This window comes from Lissotriton vulgaris, chromosome 8 (genome assembly GCF_964263255.1).
Source record: "Lissotriton vulgaris chromosome 8, aLisVul1.2, whole genome shotgun sequence".
Taxonomy (NCBI): Eukaryota; Metazoa; Chordata; class Amphibia; order Caudata; family Salamandridae; genus Lissotriton; species Lissotriton vulgaris.
Window position 1 is genome coordinate 196,661,179 of NC_141696.1, and position 16,796 is coordinate 196,677,974.

At 45.2% G+C, this 16,796-nt stretch overlaps 1 protein-coding gene across 1 annotated transcript in view; it reads left to right on the plus strand.

Moving 5' to 3' along the window:
- CCDC81 (coiled-coil domain containing 81) overlaps window positions 1-16,796 on the plus strand; it is a 296,640-nt gene that overhangs the window by 165,580 nt on the left and 114,264 nt on the right. The window contains exon 7 of the mRNA XM_086933975.1: window positions 3,155-3,275. Coding sequence (XP_086790101.1) covers window positions 3,155-3,275 — 121 coding nt within the window. The remainder of the gene's footprint in view (window positions 1-3,154; window positions 3,276-16,796) is intronic.

Sequence of the window (16,796 nt, forward strand, 5' to 3'; positions counted from 1 at the left end):
GCGAAGTACTACATACACCAGCATGAAACTTAAAATTATATACAAAGATGGTAATATATGTACAGGCAGAGTCATTCTCTGATTAAAGAAAATATGACAATTCCAACTTATCATTCATGCCTTTTGGGCTATGAGTGTCAAGAAACCTTATCTAATAGATCTCTCCTTGCAATAGAAACTAAGGGCCAGATGTAGGTAATCTACATTTACCGATTCTAAAATACAGAATTTTACCGATTCGGTATTTCAGAATCAGTAAATGGTATGTAGATAAAAATTCGGTAAATATTACCGAATCGGTAAGATTCGGTAATTAAGAATCGGTATTTACCGATTCGGTAATACCCATTCATTCCTATGGGCCTAATGGGAAGCCATTCACTATTACCGATTCGGTAAATACCGTATCTGTAATAGGGGAACATTTTCAAGGGTGGCAGGGTGTCACGTGGACAACCTGTTGCACCCCTGAATAGTGCATGGGTGCATTGGGTGTACATATGGCACACATACATGCCCTAAGGGCATGTATGTCTGCCACATGGCACTTTCAAAAAAGCAAATAATTGCTTTTTGAAAGGTATTCGGTATTTACCACCAACTTGTAGTTGGTGGTAAATAACGAATCCCTAAATGAAAAATGCCCTCACTTGAATGCTCCCTACATTAAGGATTCGGTAATTTACCGAATTGGTATTAAAATTATCGTTCAGTAAATTACCGAATCCTTACACCTGCCCCCTACATCTCAAACCCTAAATACCGGTCGGTAACGGCCGAAATTCGGTAATTTCGACCGTTACTGACCAGTATTGGGCTACCTACATCTGGCCCTTAGTCCGGTCTCTTCCAGGTTTTGAGGTTACTACTTCTAAAATGGTAAAGCATAATTGGGCAATATTGTGTTTGGATTCTATCCAATGGGTGTCGCCAGAGGGGAATTTAAAGCTTTAGTTCTAATGCGACTCTTGTGTTCTGTTATCCTAGTACTGATGGATCTCTTAGTTTTCCCACATAAGAGATCACAAGGACACTTCATGGCATAAATGACACAGTGGGTGTTACAATCTGCAGTGTATCTAAGCCTTCTGCCCTCTAGTGGCAGAATGTTCTAATAGCGTTATAGTCTGCCATAGCTGGACAATACAGCCATTAAAGGCCCAATCCCTTGTTAAAGGCCCTTGCCTTGGGCGCAGGCCTTTAACGCTGGAGCAGGCCTTTAATGGCCGGAAATAGCCCGCTAATGCGGACTATAAGGCTATACTGGTGGCTAAATTCCTGAGAACCAACTTGTAAAGTAAGGGTTGCCAGGTGAGTTGGTTACTAAAAATGGTATTGAGATAGATTCTTGTGAGATGAAGCAGTACCTCCAAAAGAGCAATGTTGGGCATCCTGAGTGTGTTACCCGCAAAGAAACTGCGTGTCATGAAAAGAGCCTATTTTTTTTCAGGGGGTATTCGTTGTTCACTGTGTGAGGATGTGTTATACAAATAAGTAGATTACTGTAGCCGCCCGTGCGTTTGATGTGAAGACTTGGTATGAGATGAAGAGGGGTGGATCATTATTAACACAGCACTGGATGTTGCACGAAAATCACACAGGAAAGCTAATGGTGTGGAGTACACTTGTAGCATAATCAACAAAATCTTTCTCCCTGTAAGGTGTTACATTCTCCCATGAGAAAAGAATGTGTCCTCTTACATGAGAACCAAAACTGTACTATAGAAAAGGTAATTCCCTTTCCTGGGGCGATAGTTTTATTACATGCAATGGCTTGCATTGACATTTTAAGGCGGAAACTTAAACTGGCCCACTAGGTTTCAAAATGCTATTTATATACATTTTCACTCCTCTCTTCAAAGTATGTGGCTGCACAGAACCTGCAGTGCTGGAGAATGAATAGTTATGTTCCTGTAGCCTTGAGCCTCCAAAGTATTGGGCAGATTTACCAAAGAGTTGTGTCGCCCTTGAACCATGCAACGGGGCGCAAGAGCGATGCAACTGTTAAGTTAGATTTATCAAGCCGCGCAAGGCCACTTGCTAGGCCCTGAGTGGCTTGATAAATCTGGAGTAACGCAACGCAGCACGATTTGCTTTACTCTGCCCCAGAGAGGCATTCCATGGGTGAATCGTTGGTGTTCACTCGCACCCACCCATGGATGTTGGCACCTTCCCAGGTTTACCATTGCTGGTAGATCTGGGAATGCGTGAAGATGCTACTCCTTCCCAGGTGAAGCATAACAAGGAGAAATATCTTTATTTCTACTTATTTTTTCCTCTTTCTTTTATGTGCTTCTTTCTGCAGCCCAAAGAGGAACATGCCTCAGGGGATTGTTTTTGTGCAGGAAGGTCCCTTCCTGCACAAAACAATCCTGCTTACAACGCAGGCTTCCTTGAACCATGGTGCAAAGGTGCCTGCGTTGGTGCTAGACAGCACATTGTGCGCCGGCGGAAGGGGAAGACGGGAATGTGCCATGTAATGTTAAATAGGGCGCATTCGGGCCCTTTTCCTATCGCGCAGCGCAGCAAGTTGGCTTGCTCCTCCGCGCTTTGGGAATTCTAGATTAACCTCTTGATAGTTACCTACACTGGTGCCTCAAACTCAAATGACCTCAGTGGTGCAGGACACCATGGCCCATGTAACAAAAAGCTATAACGAAACCACAGTATGTTGCACTCGCATCATTCACTTTGCATATTTTTTATTTTTTTATTTATGCATGTATTTATTTAGTTCGTTTTGATGTTGTGTGCAGAGTCCAACATATCCCCTTTAGAGCCACTCAGCTTCAACAAAGCAGATAACTGGTGCAATTTGCATCGTTGTTTTCAAATAGTGAAAATTAATGCATTAATAATTAAATGACTGGATGTACTGTAAAGTTTGAAATGTCTGTTTAGTGCTGCTGAAAATAAAGTCTCATTATTTTGAAATATTCCCATTTAGTGCCTGGCAGGTCCTATTTAGAGCCCTGGGGGTCTTTACTGAGACTAAGTATTCCTTTGTCAAAGGTACTTTAACATTTCATAATATTGACAAATAATTCTTGAGTGGTTTTTTCCCTTTTTTGTCCAACTTATTTGTGATTTACAATCATTATTCCCAGGTACATATTTTGGTTGCCTTCTTATTTTATTTTTATTATTTTTACAGCAGAGTATGTGTTTGGGAGACGTCTTCTGAGCCGTCAAACTATTGTTCCAGCTAAAGTGACAGAAATTAACATGATGGAAGATGTGGATGAAATTTGCAAGCCGAAAACTGCTCCAGAAAGGTTAGTGAATGCTTGGTGTACACTATAAAAGTATCGACTGACTTACATTGTACATGGTGCAGCAATTTGAGTTCAACTGTAATTGACCCTTTTCACCTTAAGGCACACAGTGTTTACCACTATTTGAGTAACCAACTTTTAATGTGAAACTCAGATTCACAGTAAAACCCTGAGTAAGAACCACAAAGGCTAGTTGGTATATCTTTCATTAAGCTGATCCTGCCACAGATTCATTGCCTAATTTGCCAGCACTGCTAATGACAGTGCCAACAAAATTACTAACCATTGCACTCCTACAAGTGTGACAATTCAGACTATTCCTGGCCCCAATGCTATTAGAATGGCTTAGGTGGTAGGTATTAGTCATTTTTACTGTATATTGAATGAATAAACAAAGGCGGGTGGGGTCATCTCTAAATTAGATATACAGCGCCACCATGTGGTAGACCAGCATAAGTCCCGTGTTGAGAATTAAGGGGCACATGCATCAACCTATTTAGGAAGTGCAAACGGTGCGAATCAGTAAATTCGGCCATTTGCACTTCCTAAGTACGTTTTTGGGATGCATGAAACATTTTTTCAAAATTCGTTTTATTTTGCATTTCCTAAAAATGCGAATGCATTTAAGGAATCGCATTTGTGCGATTCCTTAAATGCAATGCATCATTTTTAAAAAAAATGCGAATTTTGAAATAGGAAGTGCAAATTAACACGAGGTTGACCCTCGTGTTAATTTGCGAAATTGTTTCAAAAAGCACAAAAATGCATTTTGAAAAGTGTCATGTTACAGACACACATGTCCTTAGGACATGTGTGTGTGAAACATGCACTTTAAAATACATTTCAGGGGTGCAGGGGGGGATCCTTTGGACCCCCCTCTGCACCCTTGCAATGCATCAACAAATTGCGATTTCCTAAATAAAGAAATGCAAAACGGCATTGATTCCTATGGGCCTCTAGGCCCATAGGAATTAATGTATTACCATTCCTTAATTGCGATTCGCAATTGAGGAATCGCAAATTCCGAAATTTAAGAAATCCTAAAAAAAAATAGGATTTCTTGATGCATAGGATTTTGCAATTCCTAAATAGCGATTCCTTAATTTTCGCTATTTAGGAAATGCAAATTCCTACAATGATGCATGTGCCCCTAAGAGCCAGTGCCGAGCACTGGAAACCACTGGTTCAAATAAAACACTGCACAGATTGGTGCTCAGACAGCTTTCCCAGCAGCGCCTTTGCAAGCATGTGCCATGTCTTGCAGAATGGGGCCCTTGTTGCTCACAGGCAATGGGAGAGGTCAGTGGGTGTCACCTTATATGTACCAAGGGTGAGTGTGAAGTATCCAACCCCTCCAACCAATACTGCCCTGTTTTAAGTGACTAGGTAGCGTTGTTTCCAATCTTGAGAGCTCAACAAATAGATTGGTGCCTTAGGGCATTAATAGTCTCGGTTTGGTTTATTTTAACAAACGGGACCAACACATGTGATATCGGTGATTGGGAAAGAAGAGAAGAGGGCTATAAAGACAGGGCCTCATTTACAATGAGGCTGCGCCACTGGAGTGACACTTTTTGCAGCGCTCCGGTGGCGCAGGGGTCTGCTCCATATTTACCAGGCAGCACTAAGCCCCTTGGCATGGTTTAATGCGGCCTTGTAAATATTTTTCCCTTTAATGCAGTTTTCTGCATTAAAGGTGTGTGCAATGGGTGTTGCTGGGGCCATTCCTAGCAACACCCATGGCTTTTTGACACTGCACCAGATTTACAAGGAAGTAGTCCTGAGGCAGCAGGAATAACGTATGCCTCCCCAGGGAAGGTGCAACGAGGAGAAATACCTTTATAGAAAGAGGGAAAAGCCTTTTTTTTAATTGTTTTTGTGCAGGAAGGTTTTCCTACCAGCAGAAAAACAATCATTCCCGCAACGCAGGCACCCTTGCACCATGGTGCCTGCGTTGGCGCACAGCAGTCCATAGTACTCCGGCGCAGGGGAAAAGGACAGGAATGCACCGTATCTAATAGATATTGCCCATTCCTGCCCTTTTCTTTTACTGTAGTGCAGCAGGAAGGCATTGTAAATAAGGCCTGCAGTGTCTAGGTGGCATGCAGTCTTCTTAGGGCTCTAGTTGTGCTGCAGTGTTCACAGTTTGGTGGCACTCGTGGGGACGCATACAGTTCAGGCAGAGGCAGAGCTACTGTCATTTCAGATGGCTAATTTACCGCCTTTTCATCAGGTGGTTCTTTGTGACATTTTTAGTTTCCCTCATTGCAATCATTATATTGACAGATGATAATCCATTCCCATACTCTCATTTCCAACCTTTTGCCAGGTACTTTGAACTACAGTGGCAGGTTCTTGAATTGATTCTTTGCCTCTTCTATTGCAGTGAAGATACTCAGTTGCCATGCTCGACATGACTTTCTCCAATCTATTTATGAGAAAATCCAACACCTTTTTTTAAAATTCCTTTTTCAGTGATTAGTACAGACAGGCAAACTTTAGTTTAACCCCTTCGCTGCAGGGGTTATTCCCCCGCTGTGCTGGGGATGAGGGGGGCGCGTACAGCGCCCCATGCTCATGACAAGCTCCGCTCGTCATGAGCCACGGCACTCCTGTGCTCATGACGAGCTGAGCTTGTCACAGGTGCACCGGCTCCCGTGGAATGCTCAGCACAGCAGGGGAATTCTCCCCACACCTGAGTTCCACGGCTCATGCCGAGCTGAACTCGTCATGAGCACCGGAGTGCCGTGGCTCATGACAAGCTCAGCTCGTCATGAGCATGGGAGGGGTTAAGAAATCAGTTGTTCATATAGTGTCACTGTACTCTCCTGATAGCCAGCCAAGTAAAAAAAGCAATTCTTAGCTAATCTTCATCTATGTTTTTTAGATTGAATGTTTATTTGCACTTGGTCCACAATAGGCAAGGTTTCAGGTCTACCTGACATACTTCTTGTGTGCTTGTGATCGGTCTCCTTGTGTTAATCTTGGCATGGTGTCTCTCTTCTCCGGATAAATACATGCCATCTGTGTCTAATTAAAATGTATTTGATTACACAAGACCTTGGGGTAATGTCCTCCCTTCTTCTTGTCTTTTTTGCGTTCTCGTGTTCCCTTCCGTGAAATTCAAGCTCCTTCCGATCAGTAACCACATCTCCAAAAAGTGGAGAAAAAGGAATAAATGAAAGATCCTAGTTGGTAGTACTAATCCCATTTCACATTGAGCCTGATTGTAAAACCAAAAGTCTGGTTTTGCAGTTGTATTCTTACATTTGAAGACATTTCTACAGCTCCTCAGAGGATCCCTGGCACTCTCCAGCAAGTCTAAAAGGGCTGTATATTCCTAAATTACCCCAGTGCACGCCTGGTACTCAAACAAGCCTAAATATCAAAACTAACAATTTTTTCTCCGTGGTAAAATATTTTAAATATAAGGTAATTTCTTGTCTGTTACCACCCTGGAAACTCACTTGCTTTTGTCTTTGATAGGACCAAATATGCTTGTGTTTGCGGAATGGGAAAACACCTATTTCACACAAACTTATGAGTTTGAGGATGTACTTTCTCAATTTGTTTTTTCCCACTAAATTATTCTTAAGTGTAAATATTGCATTGTCAGTCAGGCATTCAAGAAAAGGTTGTTATGTACTGACCTGTAGACAGAGGGAAAGTTGGGATTCTGTCAGCCAGCTCCTATGTTGTCAGTTTGATGATATCAGTTCCAGAGGGCTCAGGACGGACATAGTCACAGTATTGCAAATGAGCTAAGTGATTGGTGTCCGGACTGATTCTAGACACCCCATCGGGTATGTTGGCCTGTATACCAGCTAGCTCAGAGTGCCAATAGAAACCCCCCTTACCAAGGAGAGAATAGTTCTTGGCAATTATCGAACATGACTGCCCTAGGGGGGCGTGGCCAGCAGCCGATGAAGATGGCCGGTATTTGAACAAGCTGCGATAGCTGTCAGCGAACTAGCCCGTCAAAATCCGTCATAATCCGCAGTATGGAGAGCAACCTGCAATGCCCAGCTGATCGGAAACGCAGTAGCCTCCCCACATGGTGTAACAGCCCATGAACGACGACACAGGACTGAATAAGTGGCACGCAGTCAGACCAGCTGGCGGAGGCAAGATGACGCCGCCCTCGTAGCTTCGGGGGTGAAGAGAAACCCGTCGCTCGGCCCAGGAAAACAAGGAAGCGCCGCTGCGCGACATGTAGCTACTAAGGACCCCAGTTTGGGCAGCCATGGAGTACCCACCTCGGGTGCAAGTGAAGCCATTGGTGCTTGTGTAGAGCGATCGGCCGCCCCGACCGGAGAGCTCTTAAAAACAGAAAACTGGCTGGGCTGTGCGTGAGTGAACGTGCTTCCTATCCGACTCATTGGACAGAGGCTGTGCTGGTGAGGAGACTAAATGGTGGACAGCAGGGACAGCAGGGAGACGGAGCGGGAGTTTTGAGTGCTAGAACTGCTGGTAAAAGTGACCGAGAGGCGGACTGAAAGTTAGAGACATGCTCCCCCTCCCTCTGTAAATATAAGTGGAGTGCCTCCTCGGAGTTGCCTGGGCTGAAGCATGACACCCAGGATGCATTTAGACACCAACAGGTCGGAACGTGTGTGATTTGATCTGAGGTGGGTGCTCGGCGGGGGCTCCACATAAGAGCCAGCAGGAGAATCCAAGGTGTTTAGTGACCCTGGTTGGGTGGATGTAAGGAGATTCTCCCCTTGAGTGACTGAGCCAATGAAACTATCGCCTTTTGCGCGGCTGGAGGCAACAGTGTGTGTGAGGCCTTGAGTTGTGCCCACAAGGAAGAGGGTTGCGACATGGAGGCGTCGGACACTAGTGCAAGTATTGAATATTCAGGCCTGAAACACAACAGATTTCAGAATTCGAGCTCACCGGTGAAGAACTGCGGACTGCAGCCATGGGACGCAACACGGTGGTGGGGCCAGGGCAGGCCAACCACATTGATAAATATACGTTGGCAATGAGCCGCGAAGGAGGAGCAGAGGGAGGCGCACCACTATCTGAGCATGACGACCAGTCCCCGGATTCCTCCTTGAAAGATATCATGAAGGCGATTAGGGACCTGTGCGGGACCCTAGATCCAAAGCTAGACTCTGTCACCGAGGAGGTAACCCTGCTCAGAACTGACCATCGGAAAATGTCTGAGAAGGTGTCCGCAGCGGAGGCAGGTATTGGGGTCTACAGGCCAAAGTGGTGGTGTGGAGTGGTGTGGCTCACTGGTTAGAGGCGGCAGACCCGAGAGCAGAGGACGGCCCAGGACCAGGGTTCAATTCCCGATTCGGCAGGGTTGTGGATCAGGGTCAGCGGACTCGATAATTCTCATCTCGGTGCCTACTCTAACCAGGGATCACACTCGGCAACTCCACAATGGCCCCCCACATACGCCGGGGATGCCTGGTTTCACCTTGGTGATACCCAGTAGGGACCATCTCACAGGGAAAACCGGGACGGGTTCCCCAGCGGTCTACTGCGCAGAGATACTCCTTCGGGAGTCGATTCTAGCGCATTACAAACCCACAATTAATTAATTAATTAATTAAAACCAAACGGCTAGAATAACATGTCTCTATGATCACTACACTAAAAATCAATCTGAAATAATTGCCTGACTTCAGGAGATAGAGGGGAGAGCCAGATGGAACAATATTAGGTGGTGGGGATGCCAGAGGGACTGGAAGGGCCATTGATGAACCTCTTCATGGAGGACTCGATTTTGAATAAATTGAAACCTAAATGCCTATCCTCATTCTTAACTGTAGAATACTCACACCGGACACTGGGAGCTAGACCTCACACAGGAGCGCCCCCACGCATGATCATAGCCCGGATATTGAACTTCAGAGATAGGAATGACTTTCTGCAGGTGGCACGCCAGCATGGCGAGCTACATCAAGAGAATGCCATCATCCGTTTTTTTCCAGACTTCACACTCCATGTTCAGCGCCAGAGGTGTACATTCGACGGAGTCAAGAGGGCCCTTCCCGAGCAAAATGTGAAATACATTATGCTCTTCCCAGCAAAGCTCAAGATAATTAACGAGGGGAAGGGGTATTTCTTTGACTCGCCGGCAGAGGCAAGTGACTGGATGGAGGGCTGGCGGACTGTCGGACGAAAGGGAAGGAAAAGTAGAACACCGCCTAAGAATAGACAAGTCCCAGCCAGCCCAGACCCCTGCCAACGAACAGATAAGTGACAAAAGGGGTGCTCCCAGGGTATTGACATTTGGCTTTACTCTCTTTGTTTCACCATTGGGGGATGGTAGGGAGGCTCTGGAGGGACACCATCAGGGTAAGGAACACCCCCTTAATGCTGCAAAGCGCCAAAGAGACACTAGTGGTGTTGTGACTATCGCTGCCCTCTCAGGGAGTCTGGAGTGAATAGAGGAAAAAGGTTGCTCTCAAGACATTTCAATAGGGTTTGGATGTATCCGCCAGCAGAATTATTAAACTTCATGCTGGAGGCATAACAAATGTTTGTTATTACACAGGTTGGGCGACAGGCATTCTGCGTGTTTGGGAGGTGGGAGGTTTGCTACTCACCTAGCAGGGTTGCAGGGAGGGGGGAGTTGGGTACAATGTTTAGTTGTGTTAAGCATGATTGGATGCTCGCTCAAGACCATTGCAGCCAAACAGTAATACAGGGTGGCACAAGACCATCAAGGGAGAGGGGAGGAGTAACATGAGTGAATTTCTTAAGACAACACCATGGGCTACCGGGCTTGTATACTGGTATGGACCTGGAATGTAAATGGTCTGGGTAACAAAACCAAGTGCACCTTGGTCCTCCAACACATTAAGAGGAATTCCCCAGACATAGTGCTGATACAAGAGTCACATCTAAAGGGTAGCAAATGTAAAGCTCTAGATCGTTTTGGATATAGGCTGGTGGCCCACTCTGGATATTCGACCGAGGCTCGGGGTGGGAATCCTGATTCGCAATACGTTACTCCTAACTATAACAGATACCTGGGCAGGCGATGCAGGCTGCTGTGTTGCAGTAGCGAGTAAATGGGAACGGTGCTCGATTATATTTTGCTCAATTTACATACCACCGGGGCTTCACAGTATCGCCTTCCCAAAGGTCAGTTCGATGCTGATTAACACAAATACATTCATGGACCTGCAGCTAGATCCATCGGGCTCTTGTGAGGGCCAGAAGGGAGAACGACCATGGGTATGGTAGACCGGTGGCTGACATATAATCCACTTGCTCGACAATACACATACTACCCCGCATGCCATGGTTCCTTTTCTAGACTTGACTACTTCTTCACGCGGAATGATAAAGTGGGAGAATTTTCAGACCAAAGGCATATGGCTAGGGGCATCTCAGATCACTTCCCGGTGGGGGTCCTCATTAAGGGCCTGTTCCTTAATAGTGCAGCATTCCCGAGGATTGACCCCTGGCACTAGCGAGATCCGGTACTTAGGGACAAACTCAGAGAAAGCTCGGAATTCTACTTCAAAGAGAACGAGGGGACAGTATATTCACACGTAACTTTATGGAATGCCTACAAAACAGTACTGAGAGGGCAGACACATGTGCTAATTGGGGCCAAAAAGAAGGAAGAAACGCTACAAATTAGGTCATTGGAGCTCGAGATAACTCAGATGGAGAGAGAGGCGGTAGTTGACACCACTAGCAACTTGTGCCACAGGCTGCGACAGCCCAATTTATGCATCATGGCAGACAATGAAGCAAGAGCATATGCTCTGGCAACTCAATATCGCCTATATGATGTGGGGGACAAAGCACCAAAACTCTTAGCATGGTTAGAGAAGAGGGATAGGGAACGAACATGGGTGACAGGGGTGCGAGACAAAGCAGGGGTACTGAGAACAACGAGTACAGACATAGCAGAGGTCTTTGCCGTGCATTTCGAGGGGGCTTATGCACCCTACTGCACTAGATCTGAGACAGTGGGTCCAAACAGACTCCCAGTTGAAGTATTAAAAAGTCAGGCTTCCATAATAATACCACCATTGCTAAATATGCTGTTGGAGGCGCGGGAACAGGGGCAACTCCCCCCGGATCAGCGTGCAGCCACGATTGCAGTGATACACAAGGCCAGGAAACCAACAGACCAATGCGCCTCATATCGCCCAATCTCCTTGTTCAATGTGGAAGCGAAAGTGCTAGCCAAGGCTTTGGCAAACAGCCTGGTGCTGATCATCTCAGAGGTGATACATGTAGACAAATCGGGCTTCATGCCTAATAGAAGCACCCGCCACAACCTAGAGCGGCTATACGGAGTGCTCCATATGACTCACAACCCCGCTGCCCAGTAGACGGCATTGATCTCATTAGATGCTTCGGTGGCGTTCGACAGTATAGAATGGCCCTATTTATTCATGGTACTTCACAAGATGGGCCTTTGCCCTAACTTCTGTAGCTGGGTAAGGCTGTTGTATAAGAAACCTCAGGCACGAGTGCGAGTCAAAGGAGTGTTGTCCAGATCCTTTCAACTGAGGAGAGGTACTAGACAGGGCTGCCTTCTATCCCCATTGCTATAAGTCTTTGCACTGGAGCTACTGGTGCATTGGGTCCAGAGAAACCCGATGATTTGGGGTATAGAGACACGGGGGTGGGAAGAGGGAATTTCGCTTTATCCGGATGACATTCTCCCATATTTAGCAAGACCATACTATTAGTTGGCAAGAGTACTCCATATCTTAGAGCTTTTGGGGAGTTACTCAGGATACACCACTAATTTGTCCAAATCGTCGATACTCTTGCTATCGGTCCCTATACCTAGGATACTGGCGATGTGTGCTGCTAGGTAGTGGAAGAGGGGCTTAAGTACCTGGGCATACATATCAGAGAGATCAAGGGACGTTCCTGAAAAACAACCTTGAGCCCCAGATAGATTGGCTTAGTGCCGATGTGCTGCACTGGCGTGTCCTCCCACTGTCCCTTATGGGCTGGGAGTCTCTGTTCAAAATTATGGATTTACCATGCCTCCTGTGTGTTCTCCAGAACGCCCCATGTCCAGTTCCCTGACAGTTTTTAAAACAATTGCCCAGGAAGTCAGAATGCTGCTGTGGCAGGGTGGCTCTCCCAGAATAGCACTTCACAAACTACAAAAGGGAGTGTATGATGGTGACTTGGCGGTTCCGATATTAATCTATACTACTGGGCTCCGGAAATGTTGGTTATCAATGACCTGATTTATGCAGACGTAAACGAGCCAGCCAATAGGCTGGACAGAGCCAGTATGCTGGGAGGAAATTGCGAAACACTCTTGTGTCCGGCACACACAGCGGCGGTAGTGAGATGTTGGAGAGAAGCCAATACATTTCTGGGCTGGATGAGGAAATTGACTAACCAGATCCCATTTGGGGCAGGGGATCCTTTAAAAGAAGTAGCTGCCTTGACAGGCTTCAAAGGGTGTAAACTGATAGGAATCAAACACCTGGGTGATGTGTGGATGGGAGAGACTCCACTTACATTTGAAGACCTGCTGCAGGAATATAATTTAAACCAGACAAAGAGATACCACTACCTAAAACTGATGCATGCTCTGCGGCGGCATATCCAATGTGGTACCCCTATTTCAGATCACTCGCCCCTGGAGGATAGATTGCTATTAGACCCCATCCCTTGGAAAGCGACATCTACGATATATCTTAAATTAATAAATAATGTGCCAGACCCTCTAACGGCCCTGCGGGCAACATGGACTGAGGATCTTGGGAATATAGATGATGAGGAGTAGCAGGAGGCAATACAAAGCCTAAGAGAGATTGCAGTCCGTACAAGATTTTGGTTGGTGCAACTTAAGATACTCCACCGTACCTACTACTGCAGACGCACTTATATAAATGGGGTAAGGCGCACACAGAGCTTTGCGTCAGGGGATGTCAACAAGTGGGGACTTTCATTCACATTTTGGGAGATAGCCAGGTTTTGACAGAAGGTTACGGATGTAATGTCAAGGGTGTCAGGAGTGACGGTCCCCATGGACATCAGATGGCTTCTCCTGATGATCCACGGAGACTCTGAGTGGCCCAAGCATACAGGAATGTGGCTTGCTCATGCAGCAGGGATTTCAAAAAGAAACATTGCAAGGAGGTGGGAAGCGCCTTCACCCCTGTCGCTGGGAGAGTGGAAGCGGGACCTTGACAGGTGCCAACGTGCTGAAGAGAGTGTACAAAATTAGGGGATGTGTAAAAAAAATGGGAGAAAATACGGACACCATGGCGTCAGCATAGAGCGATGTTGGGGGAGGAGTGAAACGCATTAGTTACACCTAGTTGGGGGGGGGGGGTAGTGACAGATAAATTGGGTTTATGTTTACTATTGTACATATGTCCTGATGCAGACTTGGGCTCTCGAAGCCATGGAAGGTAAACGACCTCAAACCTCTCATACAGCAAATTGTTATGATGCTAAAGATTAACCTTGTATAAAAGCGATTACTGTATAGTATGATCATTTGAGCACATCTAGTAAAAATATATATATATTTTTTTAAAAGAACATGACATCCCTAATCCCTTAGGGTTGTGGAAACAGAGCAATACTTTTTGCTCAGTTACTCGTTCCTACTTTGTCTCAGAGAGATACACCGAATAAACAGTGGGGACGTTTTTCATTAATCATTTATTGAACCAGCGTCATTCTAATGTAAAATAGGTGTGCTGAAATGATTAGACGCATCGACAGAGTAAAAGGATGGTAGATTTCTATCATTACGCTAAAACAATGAATACAGGCAAGTACATAAAATACATGACAGTGATAATGGGTATTCCTACGATGTGACCCTAACTGGATGTACCTAAGTGTGCCTAGCAGCTATGTAGGTGTAAAGCCAAGAATCCCTCTAGGATAAAGTCATCCCTGTTACCTGAAGTGAGAGACTGTGGGACCCCGTCTTGGTCTCGAGATGGACACCCCGAAAGGGATGTCAGACCACTGTGAGCTGGAGTATCTGCGTGCAGGAATCTCAGCGTCTAGCGTCAGTGTGTCGGCATAGAAGTCCTTTTCTCCTCTCACTACCTCAGCAAGATATGGTGTTTATATACACAAAGTGATACCGTTGGGGGTTCTACCTTGCTGTGTCATGTCGGACTTAGGGTGACGGAAGGAATGACCCTTATACAAAGTTATTATGCAGGAGATGGTAGTCCTGCTGAGTTTCCAAGAATCCTCATGCATAATGGATGAGCCTAGTTTTCAGGGAAAGGCAGTATCGTATCTAGGTAAAAGGTCTGTCCCAAAAACCATTATGTAGTGTAATGGTAGGGCAGAATATAGGTGAAAGTTTAGGTGACTACCTGTGCTATATTGGGGTACCGATAAGAAACATAACAAGGGAGACAGTGCCTCTCTGCAGCGTAGCCACCCAGAAGGTCTCAATATCCTGCAGAGCTGACGATGGTCCAGGATCAAAGAGACCTGTAGTGGGTCAGAGTATGAAGGAGCAAGTGGAGTTTGTCCTTTGGACCACTGACCGTGCAACCTTTCTTTGGAGTGGAAGCAGTGAAAAGGGGACGAACCCTTCTTGGTCTTTTAGTGTGGGAACTGACAGAATACAGGTGGTCACAAACACTGATGATTACGCCTCCTGTGAGAACGTATTTCAAAGGGTACATGACTTTCAAGGGTTAGCTCTCTTTCTAATTGTATTTGAACCACAGTTATCTTTATTGTTTTTGGCCATGAGGGCTTCTTGTCCCATTTGACTCTGATTTTTATAGTCTCAGCCTCCTCATTCAAACTGGTTTTATATTATAACCATAATGAGTGCACCAAAGAACCTTACCTTGAACCATTAGTACACAGCACTTTCTTATCACGCTGGTCGAAAGAGTCACCAGTCCCCTTACAAAATGGTCTCTTTTAGCTAAGGTGGATGGCCAAGTGTGCCATTTCCCATCAATTTTCCAACAATATTGCTCGAAGTTAGCCCCCACTGTAAAATAGGATTTTTAAAGTGTGCCATGTTTACACAATGCTACTGGGCCAGGGTCTTTTAAAGTATTATTTAAACACACATTTGACTAAAAATCCTTAGGGAGTGTCCTCCAAATCATTCCCCCTGTTAGATTTTTTTATCAAATAATTTTCAATTTTGACTATTTCCTACTGACAATTTTTTTACAGTCCACTGCCTCTTATCTTTCCAAACACACATTCTTCGAGAAAAAAAAACATAACTTTTTAAATTACCTTCCTATTGCACTGATTACCCCAGCGTTTTGGTGTGCCCCAACCTCCAATCCAGACTGTATTTTGCCAGTAGATAGGCTAGGCTAAGTTTTCATCCCAGTCCGACCAAGATATGAGCCGCACACATGTGTGTGGTGCATGTACCATGATAACCTTGACAGAACCCACACGCTATTGTTTCTGATAAGTAAATGTACATTTTCTCTCGAGTGCCACGCACTCCATTATTCCTCATCGTAGCTCCTTACAGATCTCCGTATTTGAAGGTCCCTGCACAGACACGCTTTTCTGTAGTTTATTAACAATTCATTGTCACGGTCACAGTGTTCGCTCAATGCTTTTAAGCGTCTTTCACCAGTTACCCTTGTTTGTCCCAGGAGGCTGCTGAAAAGCACACAATGAGAGCTGAGTGAAACCTATTAAACATGCAAAAGGTTTTCTGTATTTCTCCGAAGTCTTCCTTTCATGATATGCAATACCTAAAATGTAGAGACATGAGAAGGATCAGTGTACCTTTCTTTTATTTCCCAAGAGGCTGGGAGCAGTTAACCTCCTGTTGTGGTTTGTTCACCATCCTGTAATGAGTGACATCACCAGGCTCTGTGCCCTGGTGAGCAGCCATCTGTGCGCCTGTATATAGGGCATCAGCTGTAGCATTCATACATTTTGTTTATTGTATAATTTTCTAGCAATTGCAGACATCAATGTGCTTTATTTACCAAGCATATAAATCAGGTGCAGGGGAGTTGTTAAATTATTTGTGGAGGCCACTTTGTTATCGAATGTAAACTCAATTTACGCATCAAAATGGCTCTCCACCTTTTTAACAATAGTTTAGCTCCTCCCCTTATATTTTAATTAAGTTTGTAGAGTTATTTTGTGCAAAACTCAAGCCCTTTTCATTCTCATGGTTTATTCTCATTCTATTTAATAAGGACACATAGGTAGCACTGATAACAACTAAGGCTAGAGCTCCCAAACTCTTTGGTGATGGGCCATTATTTTCATTTACTAAGTTCAACCCCGCCCCCTCAGATTCCAAATTGCTTGTTCATTATGGATCTTGATTAAATTGGCTACTTCATGCAACCCCATTCCAGCTTTCTGTCAGCCCTACTGCAGTTGCAACCCAGGAGTTTGAGAAACGCCGCCTTCGGGTATCCACGCACCAGGCGTGATTTGATATAACACTCATTACAAGATATCTATCTTTCATGGTGATAGGTCCTTAATCCTCATGGTGGGTTGGTAATGTATGAGCACAGCGAGAATACATATCGAAATCTCACTCCGAGCGGGTGTTGAAAAAGGACGGGTGAAAAT